The sequence below is a fragment of the Corvus cornix genome, chromosome Z (assembly GCF_000738735.6).
Source record: "Corvus cornix cornix isolate S_Up_H32 chromosome Z, ASM73873v5, whole genome shotgun sequence".
Taxonomy (NCBI): Eukaryota; Metazoa; Chordata; class Aves; order Passeriformes; family Corvidae; genus Corvus; species Corvus cornix.
Genome location: NC_046357.1, coordinates 3,070,169 through 3,089,321, shown reverse-complemented (window position 1 = coordinate 3,089,321; position 19,153 = coordinate 3,070,169). Strand labels below are relative to the sequence as shown.

Sequence of the window (19,153 nt, the reverse complement as noted above, 5' to 3'; positions counted from 1 at the left end):
TCTCTCTCTCCTTTAAGAGCCAAAGTACATGTGAACTGGAATCCCATCTTTTGTGAGACTAAAGACAGAAGGGTCTCAGCATGCTGGTACTACCACAACAGAAGTAAATTGTTTAATTTTCCAAACTTTTAACATATGCTCCAATGCTAACTAACTCATAACATCAGCACATTGACACTACAAGGCATTCTTCACCCCTGCCAGCACTTCTACCTTTGAACTTTCTGAAGATCTTTTTTCTTTTTTTTTTTTTGTTGTTTTTCTTTTGTTTGTTTGGGTTTTTTTTGGTTGGTTTGTTTTCTATTGGTGGGGGTTTTTTTGGGGGGGGGTTGTTTGTTGGTTTGGTTTTATTGAAATGGTTTCTTTGGAGGGATTGGGGCAAGCATCTGGTGAATAAAATAATTCTGTGAAAGGTTTATAATAAATCTGGTCTATCAATTACATTTACATACCTCTTCCATCTGCTTCCAAATACTCTCACATTCCTCCACGAGTTCTTCCTTGTAATTTACAGGACCACCTGCGTTAGCGATTTCTGGTAAACAGACAGCCTATTAACAAGCAAATAGAACAGTTACCATATAGATCTACAATAACTGATATTGGTTACCAAATCGTATCTGCCACTTCAGATCAACTATGTAACAGAATAAACTCCCTTAATCCAAAGCTTTTAGCTAACTCCCCTGTAGCTCTAGAAAGCACCCAGTCATTAAGTAAAATCAGCTAACTATACAACTAAGTAAAATTAGAAGACACTAATAATTTACTTTTAAAACTCAATGACAAGTGCTAAATTTTCTTAACTGCTTTGATTATCTGCAAAGGCTTTTTTTATTTTTCAAGAACTTTAATATAGAAACAATAAGAGACTCTCATATCTACAAAGACACACTCTACCTCCATATATCTGCAGACTTTTTAAGCAGTTACTTCTGCTCTGTCAGTAAATGTACTAATCTATTTCTCCTTCATTTGAATTCAGAATATTTATATTAAGCATCCTCAAAGTTACTAGAAAAACAAACAAAAGAACCTGAAAGATAGGGCATCTGGACAGCCAAAGAAAAATCAACCCAAGTTAAATTAAAAACTTTGAGAAACTGTTGGGTCAGAAACAAACACATACAAATTCAGAAATTGAATCCTAATTATCTCAATTAAGAGATACCTTGTAGGAACCCAGAGTGCCGAGAATATTTCTCTGCCTGTTTTTAAGGGTTTTTACCCCCCTGGACAACACTGGTATAGCTTTAAACCTTGGAAAAAATTACCAACAGTCAGACAACAACTAGAAAATACAGTGGTGTGAATTAGGTGATAGACTACTATGTAAGATTGTCACAGGGTGAAAAATTTAGAGCTTTTAGGCTTCTCTTTACAGTAAATAGATAAGAGTAAAAAATATCAAAATGGAGGATTGTTGTTGTTCTCTAGACCTTCTTCTCCTTCTTCTAATACTCCATATTCTGCAGTAAAAGTAGTTTGGAATGATTGGATAGAAAATTCCACAGTTCCTGTCCGTGTTACTGAATAATTGGTAAGAAAGTGAAAATAATGTATGTTTTTAGTGACTATTAGTTAAAATATCTTTAAAAGGCTGTGTAAATCTTGATAATTGCTCTCTCTCACTCCTACTTTTCCTCCTTCCATGCTGTATCTGGGTCACGCTAGTGGCTCAGTTCCTCTGATAAGACTTAATAAACAACTATCTGGAAGCACTGAAACTACAGAAGACGTCTCGCTTTATCTTTTAAACTCCTTGCAAGGACTTTCAGCAAATTCTCTCCCATCAGGAGAGACTCAATTTATGGCACGGTAAAGTGTCATACCTGAATGACATCAGCAATTAACAGGGGAAAAATAAGAAGGGCCAAAATTTTTTTTTCAAGGGACAACAACAAACAGGCTAGATGTACCAGATGCAGGAAGCCTTTAAAAGTACCTTAGTGGATCACTAAGACCACCAAACAGATTGAGATTAAATTGAAACATTAAAAATAGATAAAGATCTAAAGAAGAATTACACCTCTCCACCTTCTTATTGATGCACAAATTACTAACTCAATCTTTTGTTCTTTTTCAGAACAAAAACACAGAGAAAATTATGTCAAAAACCCAATTTAAAAGGAGTAAAATATTCAGCTAGTACTTCCAAAGTTCAAGTACCTCATAGTAAAGTGGATGAGGAAAGAAAATCAGAATATCTCAGTGAATGCTGGAATTACACAAGAGAACTCAGAGGTAGCCAATACTTCTACTAAGCCTTTCTGGAAAATTAGTTGCATCCATAATTAAAAACGGAACACTACAAAATGTAGGTTACCATAATCTTTTAAGAACTAATGAGCATAGTTTTTGCAAAGGAAAATCATTATCTTCTAAAGAGCCTTGGAATGTCTCCATAATATAAAACAGAAACAGCTCACATAATTTATTAAGACTTCTGAAATGCCTCCAGCAAACACTGCCCAGAAGAAACTAAGAAAGAAACCAAGCATTCTTAGTTTTTCCTCAGACAGAAAACTGTTAAAAGGAGGCAAACAAAGAGGGACTGGGGGGATAGTGGGGAGGCAGAAGAAAAAAAAGGAGGGGGAGAAAAAGAACCCCAGGCTGTGGAAATCTGGAAGGGGTCTTGGAGTGGGATAAAAAACTATTCCCCCTGTGTCCCCTGCAATAATACAGTTCATCACCATGAAAGCATTGTATGAAATAAAACTCTGAAGAGAAAGCCAGAAAAAACTCCATCACACAAAACTGATTACAACAACAACTATTGTTGTTGACTTTAAATTTCCAGATGGATTTCACACATTTTGAAATGTACATATTGTGAGACATGACAGGGCTCTCACAAGCCAAACTAACAGTTTGTAGTCCTTAATGCTGTGCTCTTAACTACCTTACAGAGTATACACGCTCAAGTGTCACTTTCAGATGCTATTTTCTTGTAGCTTGCAGTTTTCCCTATTTCAGTATGGTTAAACTACATTTCTATTTTCATGCCATACATGACAACTGAAGGCTGTTTTAGCATTAATACTAATATCTTCCAGACTACATAATTAGGTAAAAAATACACACAGTCCCAAGTGCAGGCTCTACACTAAGCAAGGCTTTATGAAAAAATCACAGCATCAGTCAGGTTGGAAGGGACCACAGAGGGTCATTTTGTCCAACCTCCCTGCTCAAGCAGAGTCATCCCACAGGACATGGCACAGGATTGTGTACAGATGGTGCTTGAATATCTCCAGTGAGGGAGACTCCACACCTTCTCTGGGCAACCTATTCCAGTGCTCAGTCACTCATTAAAGAAGTTCTTCCTCACGTTCAGGTGGAACTTCTTGTGCATCAGTTTCTGCCCATTGCTTCTCGTCCTATTGCTCAGAAACACCGAAAAGAGCCTGAATCCATCCATTCTCTTGGCACTGTCCCCTCATATACTTATAAACATTAAGAAACCGAAACGCGTCATGCGACCAAGCATAAAACGACCAATTGCGGGACCAAGACGGGAGAGGAGAGGAGACTGACAGCGGGTCTGTGAAAGAGACACGAAGGCACCATGGGAAGCAAAACATAGACAGGGTACAAATAAGATCGCGAAAGCGGTGAGACAGAGAGCTCCCGCGCCCCCGACACGAACCCCTGCAACACAACAGCGGCGGGAGGCCGTGAGGCGGGCAACCCCCGCTCACAGGCGAGGGGTGAACATCGCCCCTTCCCAGCCGGGAAGCCAGAGCCCTCCCTACAAAGGAGCTCCGCGGCCCCAGAGGCCGAGAGCCCCCCCAGGCCCGGGGTATCGAAACGCCAGGATCCCCCCAAGCGCCGGGATCCATCCGGGATTCTCCCGCCGCCCATTCCCGCCCGTTACTACCATGGCCGTTTCCCGCCGTCTGCTCCGCGGCGCCTACGTCACTCGCAGAGCGCCTGGCGCGGCGCGGGGCTGTGACGTCGGCATCATGGCGTCCGCCGAGCCCGAGCGCAAGCGAAAGCAGCAGGAGGTGGTGGCGGGCGGTGGGGACACGGCGATAGCGGAGGAGGAGGATGAGGAGGAACGCTGGGTTGGGCCGCTCCCGGGGGAGGCCGCGCAGGCGAAGAAGAGGAGAGGTAAGGGGAGGAGCGGAGCGCTGCCCCGAATGGGGTCCGGGGCGGTGAGATCGCCTCCAGGCCCCGCCGGGCGGGAGTGGCCACGGGGTGAGAGCAGACCGTATCCTGAATCGGTGTTTCGCATGTAAAATGACCGCGCTGTGAGGGATCCCCTCGGGTGCGGAATTACAGGGCGAGGGTCTCAAGTGCTGAGAAAGTTGTGGCCGTTCAGCCTAGAGAAGAGAAGGTTACTCGGAGAACTCATAGCAACCTTCCAGTGTCTATAGGAGCTTACAAGGAAGCCGGAGAGGGACTCTTCGGCAGGCACTGTAGTGACAGCACAAGGAGTAATGGGTGCAGACAGAGAGGGGAAATTGACGTTAGCTATAGGGAAAATAATACTTTACTGGAAGAGTGGTGAGGTACTGGCGCAGGTTGCTCAGCGATATTTTGGGTGCCCCAACCCTGGCAGTGTTCAAAGCCACGTTGAATAAGGCTTTGAGCAATTTGATCTAGTAGGAGGCGGCTTGGGACTAGATGGTATTTAAGGCTTATTCTAGCTCCTTAACATTCTATGATTCTGTGGCTTTTGCTTCCTCTGGAGGAAACTTTCAGGCTAAGAGCCCTGCTGTGCAGGCTGAAGCTGTGCTGTTTACGGCTGTGGAATTAATCCGTCTTTCAGATCACTGCCCTAAGCTGGATGAGCAGTAGAAGCCTCTAGGCTGTATTTTGGCATGTGGTATTGCTCTGTGCAGCAACTCTTAGCTGTCTGGGTATCACTGTAAAGTAAATATGACTTTGACAACGTTCAGCAGATGTAAACCTGCAGGTTCAGTAAAAAATGCCATTGCCCAGCTGTTAATGAGTAGGATCTAAAAATCAGAGACAAAGCTCAAAATCAGATTATTTTAGGTCAGCCAGTTAAACAATTAAGTAGGTGGGTACCAGCATGGGTACCAGCAGTTAGAATTTAGACTACAAGACTTGTGTGGGACCACAAATCTTGTAAAAACAACAGGGGTACCTGTGGGTTTAGAATGAAATGAGGTTCAGGTGGTCTTCTGTTTTCTGGCAGTAACTTAAAAACTGTTGACTTTGTTTTTTGGGGTTTTTTTACCATTAAGACAATTAAGGTGACAGTTGCTTTAAAAGGAGAGAACTATATGAGTTAAAGCAGCATTTGAGTGGCTTTAGTCCATGGAAAATGTGTAAGTCTCAGTGGAAAGCTAGAGTTAAAAGCCCTTTAATTATGTTTGCACAAAATCCCGCATATTTTTGACTAAAATATGAGTAAGCAATACCAGGATAAGTAAAAGAGAACAGAAACTAGATGTACCTTTATGAAAAAAAATTTCAGATTTTTCTTTTTATTCTGTGTAGTTCTTGAATTTGAACACGTTTATCTTGAAAATCTACCATCAGCTTCGATGTATGAACGCAGTTACATGCACAGAGATGTTATTACACACGTAGCATGTACTAAGTAAGTATTTTTGTTTTCCATTGTATTTCTTCGTCAGGGATGTATTTTTGTATATGCTAACAAGTTTTCATTGTAGACACTTTATAATGGAAAGTTACAATGTGCTGAGGTGGTATGATAAGGGTGGTGGGGGGTTTTTTAAAAGCTATGTGGCTTACCTAGAAGCAAGATAAAAATTGTTTGTATAGACTAAAGGAGGGTCTTAAAATCCTTGTTAAAATGTGCATTTTAAGAATAAGATCGACTGACTGCCTCTGAAAAAGTACCATTCACCAGAACTGCTGAGATCACACACACACAATTAAAATAGGAGTTACATATACATATTCAAAAAGGATAGAGTTATATGTTTTCTTAGTTTAGGCGGTGATTTTTCATAAATTAATCCAAATGCACCAAAATACCTGTTTTTTTCCAGGAGTTATAGTACCTATTCAGACAAACTGTCACAGTAATTTCTTGAGATTTCATTTTCTGTACAGTGTTAATCATAGTGCAAATTAGTGCCCAGTGGGAAAGCGCATAATGTATGTATCTGTTTACTTGTTTTTATTTTTCTGTTATAATTTTAGGACAGATTTTATCATAACAGCCAGTCACGATGGACATGTAAAATTCTGGAAGAAAATAGAAGAAGGGATTGAGTTTGTTAAACACTTCCGAAGTCACCTGGGTGAGAAGTTGCTCTTGCCTCTCTAAAAGACCTCCCTTTTTCCTCCCCCTTGCTCTTTGTTGTTTGAAGAGAGTGCAAATAGAGAGATTTTGGGATTCCTTTAGTGCAGTCAAAGATTAAATGATGTTTACCTATCTTCCATTTATTCCTCTGTCCTGTTATATTTTGCACCTAAGCTCCAGCAGGGATAGGATGAGAATGAAGCATGTGGGACTCTGCTTGTGCGGATCCACTACACCCTTATGCCCTGCCTGTGGGGAGAATATCTGGGACATAAGTGAACAAAGTGCATAACATGGTTCATAAAATCCAGAGAAGTTTAAAAATATGTTGCTTTAAATAAGGGTACCTCAATGCCTTACTTTTTTTTTTTCCCCTGGCAGTATGGAAAAAAAGTGATTATTTTCATCTAGAGTTATTGTAACTGTAGAGTAAATTCTGCATTATTGTTGTAATTATCAGCTGAATTGCAATTAGGAAAAACTTTTTTTTTTAACCCAATTTCCTGAACTAATAAGTACACAAAGCTCTTCAACACTACTAAGGATTAAATAGGCTGGACAGAAAATGAGGTTCTCAATGGTATTAGATATTATGATATGCCTGAAGGAAAAAAGTCCAGTTTGATATGCCACAATGTTACAATAAGGAAAATATTTAATAATAGGTAGAAAAAGTATATTCCTTTTAGAGTTACAAGACATACTAAAGTAGGTTGTTGATCTTAGCTATCAGGTTCTTATTATATACAGAAGCAAAATGTGAGAACAAAATCTACCATGTGAAAATCAGCATTGTGAGAAATTTATGGAAGGCTCAATTGCAGAGTAATTTTCAGTATCATGGGTATAATAGTCTACAGAGTTCTGCTGCTTTTACCCTGTTGAGAGATGCAAGCTGAGGAGCACATGGTGTTTACCCCATCATAGTGTTCTCAGTTTTCTAAAATCAACATTTTGAACTGAACTAATTGCTACTGTAATCTTTTACTTATGTTTATGGTAAATTGTTCATTATCACATACCTGCGTCTAAATACTGATAGGGTATAAAGTATTGTTTTGTGAACTTTTTTTTTTTAAATAATTTTTTATTGAAGTCAGGTTTTAACTGAAAAAGGTGACAAAACAGTTGGGAAACAGGTTTAAACCTCTGTGGGTTCTCCCTGTGTAATACTGAAATTAAGGATGTCCTTTCCCATTTCTTAATAGTATCTCAACTTAATTCACAGGTGTTATTGAGAGTATTGCTGTTAGTTCAGAGGGGGCATTATTCTGTTCCGTTGGAGATGACAAAGCAATGAAGGTGTTTGATGTAGTCAACTTTGACATGATCAACATGCTGAAACTTGGGTAAGTTACTTGCTTCTTGGAAGTGTTCGAGATTTTAAGTGGGGGTTGTTTTGCTAAGAGGTAAGTCAATAACATGAGGTTCTTGAGTTATTCCCCTTCCCCCATGCCCCAGTCAGATGAAGCTGAGTAAATTGCATTGTCTGAAATGATTTCAATGGCTAGGGACCACCTGACTAATAGGAAAAATTACGACTGCAGCAGTAGAAGAGATGAGTAGGAAAGGCGCTTCCCTGCTGTTAATAAATATTATGCAGAAAGATGTGGTGTTTCTTCAAATATTTAGGCATAATTTCTTTCTGTTGTTTGGTACTGAATTTAAAAATTACAGTACACTCATAGTTCCATTAGAGAAGGGATTTGGCCTGTTGTATTGTCTTATTTGTTTTCATGAACACAATTTCCTTCTGCTAGAAGCAATTTTGTTGCTTTCTTCAATCTTGTAGCATTTCTGTCCTTACTCAGTATGTAGCTAAAGGATCTGGGAGAAATAGGAATGGATGTTACTGGAATTGTAACAATACCAGGGAAAAACAATCCCCACACTGTTAAAAGAGCGGATTTGAAAGGCTGGAGGATCAATGAATGCTGCATCATGAACAGTAGAAATACTGATTTCTCCATAAGCCTTTTAGAATTGGAAAACATCTTCTTCATAGTCTACTGTGTACTGGTTAATTTTGAAGCTGAATAGAAGTATAAAGGTAGGGAAAATAGCTTTTACATAGGAACATCTAATAAAAGCTTATGCTATCTGCTTTGCTAGTTGTAGTTTTAGTATCATCCTCCAGATAATGTACTTCACCTATAGAAATTTTTTCCCTCTTGGCTGTCTGTTCTGGAAAAATTCCATTTAGGCTTAATCTTTCGGTTTTGCTGGTATTTTTGACTTAGCAGCCCTGTACTGTTACTACCTAATTGGTAAAATCATAGAAAAAATAAAATAATACTCAAAAAAACAGCCCTGATCGGCAGAGGTTTCCAGTTCTAACTAATCTGTACAGTGTGTTTCTTTTCAAATCCCCGTGCTTTATGGTTCCACCAGTGATCTGGAGAAGTTTGGCTATTCCTGCAGAGATTTCATATTTATTTATTTGATCGTATTCTTTCTAATGAACCAGAGACTGTTTGTTTCTCTTTGCCGACAGACACTGAAAATCCAAATTATTAGTGTCTGTCATAATGTCAGAATATCATCAGTCCTTCAGCATCTGTTAGTTTGATTTGCGAAAGGAGCTAAACCTGAGTTTCCTATGGAGACTGTATAAATATTTTCTTGATGTTTCCTGTTTCATTTGAGTTCTGTTTTTCAGAATCTTTGCTTACAGGCTTTAAAACAGACATAACTTACATTATTGACTGTATCTCTGGCTTGTTTTGTTTGTAGAGTACACTTTTGCAAGTAGCAAATTAGTTCTTTATTAAATGCATTCACAACCCTTATTGAGTATAGGGGGATTGTCTTAATTTTCTTTATATCAGTTCTTGGGGTTTTTGTTGTTTTGTGGGTTTTTTTCTGGCAAGATCTAGTTGAACTTTCCCATAAATGTATGGCAGAGATGCAGTTGTTTTCATTTCTACTGAGTCATTACTCACTTAACAGATGGAAGAGAAATGGTATTGACTCATATAAGTTGAGTACTATTAATGCCACTTGGGCTTTTTGTCTGGATTTCCAGCCTTATTCCTCCTTTTTACCTGCTTGCTACTTTGGCTATCACAGCCTCTTTATAAAACAATATGGAAGCAACAGAAATTGGTAGTTATCCACTGAGTGGTAATGCTTGGTAAAGCTTGTCTATAATATGCTGAATATTAGCAAGATATGTATTAGCAAAACTAGTAAATAAAGTTTAAAATTTACTTCTGATGTTTGATTTCAAGTTTACCGCATAACTTGACTCTTGCCTAATTAAAATCATTCCTTATGTTAATTTTTTTTTTTCTTTCAACTCTTTGTTGCAGCTACCACCCTGGCCAGTGTGAATGGGTATATTGCCCTGGAGATGCCATATCTTCTGTTGCAACATCTGAGAAAAGCACAGGAAAAATATTCATATATGATGGACGAGGAAATAACCAGCCACTTCATGTTTTTGATAAACTCCATATGTCCCCGCTTACTCAGATACGCTTGAACCCTGTCTACAAAGTCGTTGTGTCTTCTGACAAGTCTGGAATGATTGAGTACTGGACTGGTACTCCTCATGAATATAAATTTCCCAAGAATGTGAACTGGGAGTACAAAACAGATACTGATCTATATGAATTTGCTAAATGCAAGGCTTACCCATCCAGTATAAGTTTTTCACCTGATGGCAAGAAAATGGCCACTCTTGGGTCTGACAGAAAAGTTAGAATTTTTCGTTTTCTGACAGGAAAGCTCATGAGAGTCTTTGATGAATCTCTGAGTGTGAGTTTTGTCTTGTTTGTCTTCCTTTGAAATGTTTTCTCTACTTACTTGAATTTGTTTGCCAGCACATTCACCTAAGCTATCATTTATTTCTAAAGGCAAGCTTCCTTCCTATATTTTTCTTGCAAAAAAGGCCTTCTGTGTTCTCTTGCTTGTCTCTTAGATTGCTTTGCCCCAAAACGAATACTTACTGATGTTTGTTACCTACATAGTGAAACAGAGTTGTTGATTTTCATCTGTATTTTCATGCTGCTAGATTACCTGAAAGCAATTATGGAAAATGCCCATTTCAAGTAACATAATACTAATGAATTAAATTTGTCATCTTCTAAGGAATTTGTTAGACAACTATGCACTTTCATATGCCTAAGCATAGTCTTACAACATGCCTATTGTGTCATTAAAATAAAGAGAGTATTACTTGTATTTATTTAAATCCTTCAGTTAAGTTTGAGTGGAGTAATCTCACTTGAATTCGGTGTTTTCTAATCATGTGAATCAGTGTTTTACAGGATAAAAAGTTTAAAATATGTTAATATAGTAGTGCTGGGGTTTTTTTTTGTAGATGTTTACTGAACTTCAGCAGATGAGACAACAACTGCCTGACATGGAGTTTGGCCGACGTATGGCAGTTGAGCGTGAGCTGGAGAAAGTGGATGCAGTAAGACTAATTAATATAATTTTTGATGAAACTGGACACTTCGTTCTCTATGGAACAATGTTGGGCATTAAGGTCATAAATGTAGAAACTAACAGGTAAGTTCCAGTGACACATACTGAGATAAGTTTCTGTTTTAAAGTCTTTATTCAGTCAAATTTGTAGCATATTTAAAGCTTGATATACCTGTGGAGGTGTCTAATCTTTTTGTGTTGTTATTTGAGAGCCTTACATTAGACTGTAGAGAAGGTACTCCCATTCTTTGTAAAGAGTCATTGCAGATTAAAGCTTAGTCAGATGAGGAGAAAACATGGGCAAGCATGTATGTATTAAAAATGTGTAATTAATTAATTAGCCTCTGGCTAACTGGATGAGATAACATTAAGTAAAAGTGGATCATTTAGTTGGGATTTTATTACGTAAAGAGGCTGACTGGTATATTAAGGTAACAATTTTGAATAGAGAAACATCATAAATAATGATTCTAAGTAATCATAAGTAATGATTTTGAGAGGATTTTGGAATTTTGCTTTGGGTCTAACAGAAATGAGACATTCTCTGTGAGCAGCTGACAGTTACACCTCTTTACATCTTGTACTTCAGGTGTATTCGTATCTTGGGAAAACAAGAGAACATCAGAATGATGCAACTGGCTTTGTTCCAAGGAGTAGCAAAGAAACATCGTGCTGCGATCACTATAGAGATGAAGGCATCTGAAAATCCTGTTCTCCAGAATGTTCAGGCAGATCCAACAGTAATCTGCACAGCTTTTAAAAAAAATAGGTTTTACATGGTGTGTGCCGTTTCTATTTAAATAGCTCCATTCTTGTATTGATGTTTTCTCTACATCATTTTTTTTTCTCTCCTTGCGCCTTTCTAGTACTTTTTGTCTTGAGCGGTTGCAAATGCAGCTTATGTAAAGGAGTTCCTTTATATTGCAAGTATATTCTAGAATTTTTATCTTGAACTATCTATACATTACCAAGAAACAGTTGTAATTTTTTCATAAATTTTTATTCCCCTAAGAAGATTATATCCTTTTGTTCTAGTTGAAAAAAAAATTAAGTAAGAACATTTAAAAAACTAACCAGATCTTATAAAGAAACAATAATTAACTGTATGCATAAAAAATACAGTAGAAAAAAATTTCAGACCAGTGTCAGGACTTAAAAACCCTAAGGACATTATAGGCAACAAGAAACGACAGGAGTCATCTTCCTGTTCACAGTTTGGTTTTTAGGTGAGAGAACCAAACAGACAAGCCATATCAGAGTGGTTAGTAACTGATTTGAGAGGTCATAGCCATAGAGGTTAGAGATTGGCCTGTCTGTTATGCCTTAAATTTGCTGGGTTTCTGTAGTCTTATATTAATGCAGTATTGGAATAAGAGGATTTATTTTAAGTATGTAGCACAACTAAATCTTTTGGCATAAAACCTGCCAATTTTGTCTGAGTATAGCAGAATAACCTGGTATACTCCTCCTCTTTTTAAAGAAAAGATGCTGAACGAGTGCGAACTCCTGTTGTAAAGGGGAGAATTTAAAGATAACAGATAATAAAAAATTACTTGGATTTGCATGTAGTTTTACTGGAATTTATGACTGTGGAAATGCTGGTAATACAACATGGAAATGCAAGGATAGACTATGAATTGTCCTTGTACATTTCAAATTGAATTGCGTGTTCAGCGGGTTGAATAATGACATTGATGTGTCGGGTGTATATTTTAAGAGGAAAAAAGAAAAAAGCAGTTAACCTTCTGTTCTTTTGTGCTTCAGTTTACTAAACGTGAACCAGAAGACACGAAGAGTGCAGATTCTGACAGAGATGTATTTAATGAGAAACCTTCTAAAGAAGAGGTCATGGCAGCCACTCAGGCAGAAGGTCCCAAAAGAGTGTCAGACAGTGCCATCATCCACACAAGCATGGGAGATATTCATATCAAGCTTTTTCCTGTTGAGTATGTATTTGCTATTTTTTCTGTTGATTCAGTGTTGTTGCTTTCTTCTGTCCCTTGTGGTTGCAGTATCCAAGACTTACCTTATGCTAGAAATAATTATTTTCTTCCCCTTTTTCTACTGTCTTTATTTCCTGACAGTTTCTTAATACACCAAGGTAGGAATGTGACTCTTGACAAACACAAATAAAGTAGGGTAAAAATAGGACTAAATAATAGTCTGGGGTACAGGAGTTTTTGAAATTGTATTTGGGTTTATTTAGTTATTGGTTCAGGGAGGCTTTTCCTTTCTTAGCTTTTGTTCTTGGACAGGTCACGATAATCTTCTGTATGAGCTCTGTATTTTAAGGCAATGCTGTTTGCATCAATCTTGAAAAAGAATGATAATGTTGGCAGCTGCAGTAGATTTGGCAGCAGATCTGTGCAAGCCAGAAGAATAGTAGTTGCAACTTCCAAATGTGGCCAGTGTACTACAGTTTGTTATTGCAGCTCCTTTAAAAGCAATACAACATCTATACCAGCATATAATACTAGTGTTGTGTATGTCCAAAACCAGACATAGACTTGAAAAGTTTTATGCATGACAATTGCTGAAATCAGTGTGTCATCATCTCTTTGTGATGCAAAAATTGCAAATATTCTGTCATTTAACACCAAATTTATATAATATATTGCTATACATAGAAACCTAAGTCATGCAGATGTACTCCATGCTTCTCCAAAAACAAATTCATGTTTGGTCCTAAGCACAGGTAAAGCAACCTCAGTTCTACTCTGTAGGGCTACCAGACTTTTACTGCAGTCTTCATCAGTGTCTCCAGGCTCTAGTTTCTGGAATTAATAATTATAACATACAAGTTGCAGTAATGGTACAGCTCTTGCCAGCGAGTGACAGGCCAAGCTACATTATTTCTTTTCTTTTTTTTTTTTTAATTGTCATGCTAGTGTGTCATATCTGCACGCACAGTATTGCAAGGTGCTTCACTGCAATGTTTTGTATGCAATTTTAAATTAAATACAGTATTACCAGGGTTGGTTATTGTTAGGTTTGTCCTTGTTGTAGTATTTTTCTCCCAGCTGGGCTTTAACTTAAAATCTCTTTAATGTGATTGAAACTTTAAAGAAGAGCATGTAGGATATGGCTCTGTATGCCCTTAATTCTTTGGTCATTTTATTGTGAAATAAGGTTGTGAATGACTACATACTGCTCAGCAAGAACTGGGACTATAATCTTGTTTATTCCATTAGTTATGCCACTGGTGCCCTTTTTCACAAGGTAGCTTAGAGTGTTACTAAAACCCAAGCTAATGTTCCTTTTCACAGTTAGAGTAGAGTAACTCAAGAGCTGTGGACTCAACTAGGCCATTTTCTCCTTACTGGGAAAATGTGTGTGTGAACCTGTGAGTGTAGATCTTCTCTGGCTACTAATTGTTTTTATAATAGCAGAAGAGCCATTGTAAAAAAATTTCACTTTGGTAATAACTTATCAGAAGTAAAAAATCAAATCACAAAAGTGAAATGATTCGGCCTTTTTATTCATCAACAATAAGATTCCATCTCTTCACCAAACAATGCTGATGAGTAGTTTCAGACAAGGATAACTGATCCTACTGACTGCAAGTTCTATAGTAATAAAACTTTTATTTTTACATTTTTACTTCTTGCATGCAACACTTGATACCTTTGCATGTATATCCCAAAAGAAGTGTAGAGGTAGAAGAATGAACAACTTTCTGCTTATGGAGCAAATACAGTTTACCTACGAAACGAGTAATGCAGGTAGAAAGCTGGGGTCAGTGGTGCCTTGAACCAGGCCTTGGGGAGACAGATTTGGTTTCTGGTTCCCATGGTTTAACCCTAGCCAGCAACTAAGCCCCCCAGAACCACTTGCTCACATCCTCCTTGGTGGAATGGGGGAGCACTGGAAGAGTAAGAGTGAGAATATTTGTGAGTTGAGGTACAGAAAGTTTAAGAGGGAAAGCAAAAGCCATGCACCCAAACAAAGCAAAACAAGGAACATGGACAGGCAGATGTTGTACTATCTCCAAGAAAACAGGGCTCTATCACGTGTAGTGGGTACTTGGGAGGGCAAATCAGCATTACTGTGCATGTCCCCTGCTTTTTCCCTCGGCTTTTATGTGCTGAACAGGATCCTGTATGTGGAATGGAGCATCCCTGTGGTCAGCTGGGTTCAGCTGTCTCAGCCAGGTCCCCTCTCAACCCCTTCTACAGCCCCAGCCTTCTCACTGCTGGGGTGGGATGAAGTACAGAAAAGGCCTCAACAGTGTGTAAGCCCTGCTCAGCTACAGCTAGAACATCCCTGTATAATCAACACTACTGCTGCCTCTGTGTTTAATCACACAGCTTTGTACTGCTCAAGCTTTTTCCTTTCAGCTCTGGGTTTAAGGACATGGAGATTTGTTTTTACCTTATTTGGTGAAATCCCTTCCTACAGAGTGCTGAAACACTGCACAGCACAACAGGGTCTTAGTCCCAGATGAAATCCTTATGGCCTTTTCACCAGACAAATACCATAGCCTGTGTTTTCTGTTACATGATTTTAGGTGCCCCAAAACAGTGGAGAACTTCTGTGTGCACAGCAGGAATGGTTACTACAATGGACACATAATTCACCGTATCATCAAGGTAACTTGCAACATGTTAATCTTGTGTTAATTTAGGTAATGTTTTCTGATGGTCAGTCCTCTGTTAACAGTTCCATTTCCCTTTTGCACACAGGATTGTTGGAGTGGCTTTAGAGTTCCCTGTAAAGTCTGAACAACTCTAAGCAGCTTTAGTACTTACTGAAGTGGTAGTAGTTGTTCTGCAGTTGATAAGGTGGCAGAAAACTGAAAATTGAAAGATCAGTTCAGCTATTCTGCTTGTGAATTAAAACTTTGCTTCATGTCAGAAGGCCTTTCTTGTAAGGCTTCTTATTTCTGTTGCACCAGAATCAAGTGATAGAGCCTAAGAATTTGCAAAAGGTAGAGTTAGTCAGGTTTCTGTCCTTCACTTGCAGGAGTAGTGAGTAAACTTGATTTTTCACAAGTACTTGATAGACACTTAAAAAAGCCTTAAATGTTTTCTTTCTTACACACCACTTTTAACACATTTTGTTGTAAGGTTTGCGGTAAGTTTGAAAAAATGGCATCTAGCATATAAAACTTCTGGTTATTTATTCTGTGCAATGATGTGATAATGTATCATTTCTGTGCAGGGTTTCATGATTCAGACTGGTGACCCAACTGGTACAGGAATGGGAGGTGAAAGTATTTGGGGAGGAGAATTCGAAGATGAGTTTCATTCAACTTTACGACATGACAGACCATACACACTCAGCATGGCTAATGCAGGGCCAAATACCAATGGATCCCAGTTTTTTATAACAGTAGTGCCAACCGTAAGTAATATTAAAAGCTCAATTTAAGGCCTGAGAGGCTACCTAGATATTAAAAAATCAAGTTTTTTTCTCATGGAAAAAGGAACACATTAGTACTTATTTTGCAAATAAATGATGCACAAAATGTGTACTGTGTAGGCTTCACTGAGCCTGTCTGTTAAGAGACAGAAATACTTCTTTATCACTTGTGATCAAGAGGCCTTATGCCTTTAAATGGAGTGAGGGTGGTATAAAATTCCTAGGCATGTTTGCAGTTATGTATTATTAGAGTATCTTATATTAATAATAGTGGTTTAAACTTGATGGAAACCTAGGTATTGCTTAGATTGATTGGGGTTTGGATATGGTGCCAGCATGTCTCCCTAATATTGCCTAATTGTAGTTATACAAAGCCAGTGTTCAGGTTTGAAAATTTCATTTGATCTGTGTGTAATTTCAGAACCAACAATGGAAATTTTGGTATGTGAATCTAAGAGATAAAAACCAAATCCTTAAAGGTAACACTTAAAACCACTGAATTCTTATAGCACGTCAAAGCCATGTGTCCTTTTTCTAAAAAAACACCATAGTTCTGAGGTTTATTAAGTTGTATCAGGGCCTGTATTCAAATTGGGCATACTATATGAATATTGAATTAGGTGTTATTCTGTACTGGCGCTTAAAATTGCTCTGTGAAAATACCATGAAATAAGACTGAAAATAACATTTCTGTGAACTGAGAATACACTTTAAAATAAACTATACCATGCAACTGCACTGGTAGAATGTGATCTCTGTAGTACTTTAAGAAAGCAGTTGAAAAAGTAAGTTCAAATGCATTTGAGTATGTGTTAGCTGCATTCTAATATTTACTTGCATGCTAATATTTACACGGTGTTACCTTCCATAGTCTGGACATATGAAATATATCCATCTACAGTACTCTCTTTTGTTTTGGTACCTAATCTACATGCTGCTTTCTATTTTAATATGCTTTTTTCTCCTTCTGTGCTCTCAAACAGCCATGGCTTGACAACAAGCACAGTGTGTTTGGACGGGTGACTAAAGGAATGGAAGTTGTTCAGAGAATCTCAAATGTCAAAGTCAATCCCAAAACCGACAAACCCTATGAGGATATCAGCATCATTAATATAACAGTGAAGTAAGGCAGGCATTGAAGGTTCCAGCTCAAGCAGAAAAAACCTGAGCATGTTGGACCCAGAAATGGACTTAGGAAACATTTTTGATAGCTCCTAGATACAGTAAGTACCAGGACAGAGCGATCACCAGTTCTACTATTTTTAATGTACCTAAAGTGCCCTAATTCTGTATTTCTGGTAACTTTGTATTTTAAAGTAAAAACATCTGCATGTTTCTTAGAAAGTGTACTGTCTTTCTTGCATCTCTTCTTTGCAAAATTAAAGATAAAAACCCCCACGATGTCCCATGATAGTGTTTGTAACGTTTTCACATTTACTTGCATCTTCCATATTTGATTAATGTTTCACAATACTGAAATCTTTGACAAAGGAAAAGGTCAGAAATACTAAGTTGAGTAAACTTCTCAATCCTTTGTACATATATCAAAAATTAGATTAAGTTTTGATACTGTTTGCTATGAAAAGCAAACAGTGTAATCTACCTCTGTTCTTTAAAAATTGTTGTGTAGATGTTTTCTATGTCCAAGAGCAACGATCAGCTCTTAAAATGCCAATGTATAAAGTCCTCTGCAATTTGTTTGGTATTTCCAGTGATTTCTTTCTTTCAGTGTTTGCTTTCTTTTTATTTTAGCCTAGTGAGTCTTTTTTTCTGGCTTAATTTTTTAGCCAAAGTCCTACAAACATTACTGCTTCTACTGAAATACTTAATTTATTTTAAACTGTGATAATCATCTGAGCTAAGCTTTGTGTCAGCTGTTCCTGACAGAGTTACAGAACAGAATCATAGCATCATTAAGGGTGAAGAAACCTGATAAGGTCGGTAAGTCCAGGCATTGACCCAGCACCACCACCATCTTCACCATTAAACCATGTCTCCACATATCCATATGTTTTTTGAACACTTCCAGAGATGGTGACTCCACCACTTCTCTGGGCACTCTCTTCCAATACCTGACCCCATTTCAGTGAAGAAGGTTTTCCTAATGTCCAGTGGTAATCTGAGGCCATTTCCTCTTGTCCTGTCATTAGTTAGCTGGGAGACCAACCCCCACCTGGCTACTGCCTCCTTTCAGGCAGTTGTAGAGAGTAAAAGGTCTCCCCTGAGCCTCCTTTTCTCCTCAGCTGCTCCTCTCAGGACTTGTGCTCCAGACCCTTCCCCAGCGCCCTTCTCTGAACTTGCTCCAGCACCTCAGTGTCCTTCTTGAATTGAGAGGCCCAGAACTGGACACAGCACTCGAGGTGTGGCCTCACCAGTGCCCAGTACAGGGGCACAGTCCCTGCCCTGGTCCTGCTGGCCACACCATTGCTGATCCAGGCCAGGATGCCATTTGCCCTCTTGGCCACCTGGGCACACCCTGGCTCATGTTCAGTTGCTGTCACCAGCACGCCCAGGCCCCTTTCCACTGGGAAATGTCCAACCACTCTGCCCCATCCTGTGGTGCTGTCTGGGGTTGTTGTGACCCAAGAGCAGGACCCGGCACTGGGCCTTGTTGAACCTCACACCATCGGCCTCAGCCCATGATCCAGCCTGTCCAGATCCCTCTGCAGAGCCTTCCTGCCCTCCAGCAGATCAGCACTCCCACCCAGCTTGGTGCTGTGCACAAACTTAACTGAGGGTGCACCTGATCATCAATAAAGGTATTAAACAGTGCTGGTTCCAATACTGAGCCCTGCAAAACACCACCTGTGAGCAGCCACCAGCTGGATGTAACTCCATTCACCACCACTCTCAGGGCCCAGCCATTCAGAGTTTTTAAGCCATGAACTGTGCACCCAGCCAAGCCATGAGTGGCCAGTTTCTCTGCGTGAATTCTGTGGGAGAGAGTGTCAAAGGCTTTAGTAAAGTCCAAGCAGACAACATCCACAGGCTTTTCTCATCCACTAAGAGTGGCACACTGCCATAGAAAGAGATCAGGTTGGTGTCATGCTTTAGCTCCATCAAGGTCAAGCAGGACCTGCATTTCACAAAACCATGCTGGCTTAGGCCCCAAAC

At 38.9% G+C, this 19,153-nt stretch overlaps 2 protein-coding genes across 2 annotated transcripts in view; one reads left to right on the top strand and one right to left on the bottom strand.

The window, feature by feature from the left end:
• CENPK (centromere protein K) overlaps window positions 1-3,974 on the bottom strand; it is a 30,761-nt gene extending 26,787 nt beyond the window's left edge. Inside the window, exons 1-2 of the mRNA XM_039566998.1 lie at window positions 3,878-3,974; window positions 453-551 (exon numbers count right to left, since the gene is read on the bottom strand). Coding sequence (XP_039422932.1) covers window positions 453-551; window positions 3,878-3,880 — 102 coding nt within the window. The 5' untranslated portion in view covers window positions 3,881-3,974. The remainder of the gene's footprint in view (window positions 1-452; window positions 552-3,877) is intronic.
• On the top strand, window positions 3,944-17,737 carry PPWD1 (peptidylprolyl isomerase domain and WD repeat containing 1). Its single transcript, XM_039566995.1, has 11 exons — window positions 3,944-4,110; window positions 5,470-5,572; window positions 6,145-6,245; window positions 7,476-7,596; window positions 9,559-10,006; window positions 10,572-10,762; window positions 11,268-11,457; window positions 12,443-12,624; window positions 15,186-15,267; window positions 15,839-16,021; window positions 17,023-17,737. The coding sequence occupies exons 1-11, from the start codon at window positions 3,963-3,965 to the stop codon at window positions 17,164-17,166; spliced, it is 1,893 nt and encodes a 630-aa protein (XP_039422929.1). The 5' UTR covers window positions 3,944-3,962; the 3' UTR covers window positions 17,167-17,737.
• The last annotated feature ends 1,416 nt before the right edge of the window (window positions 17,738-19,153 follow it).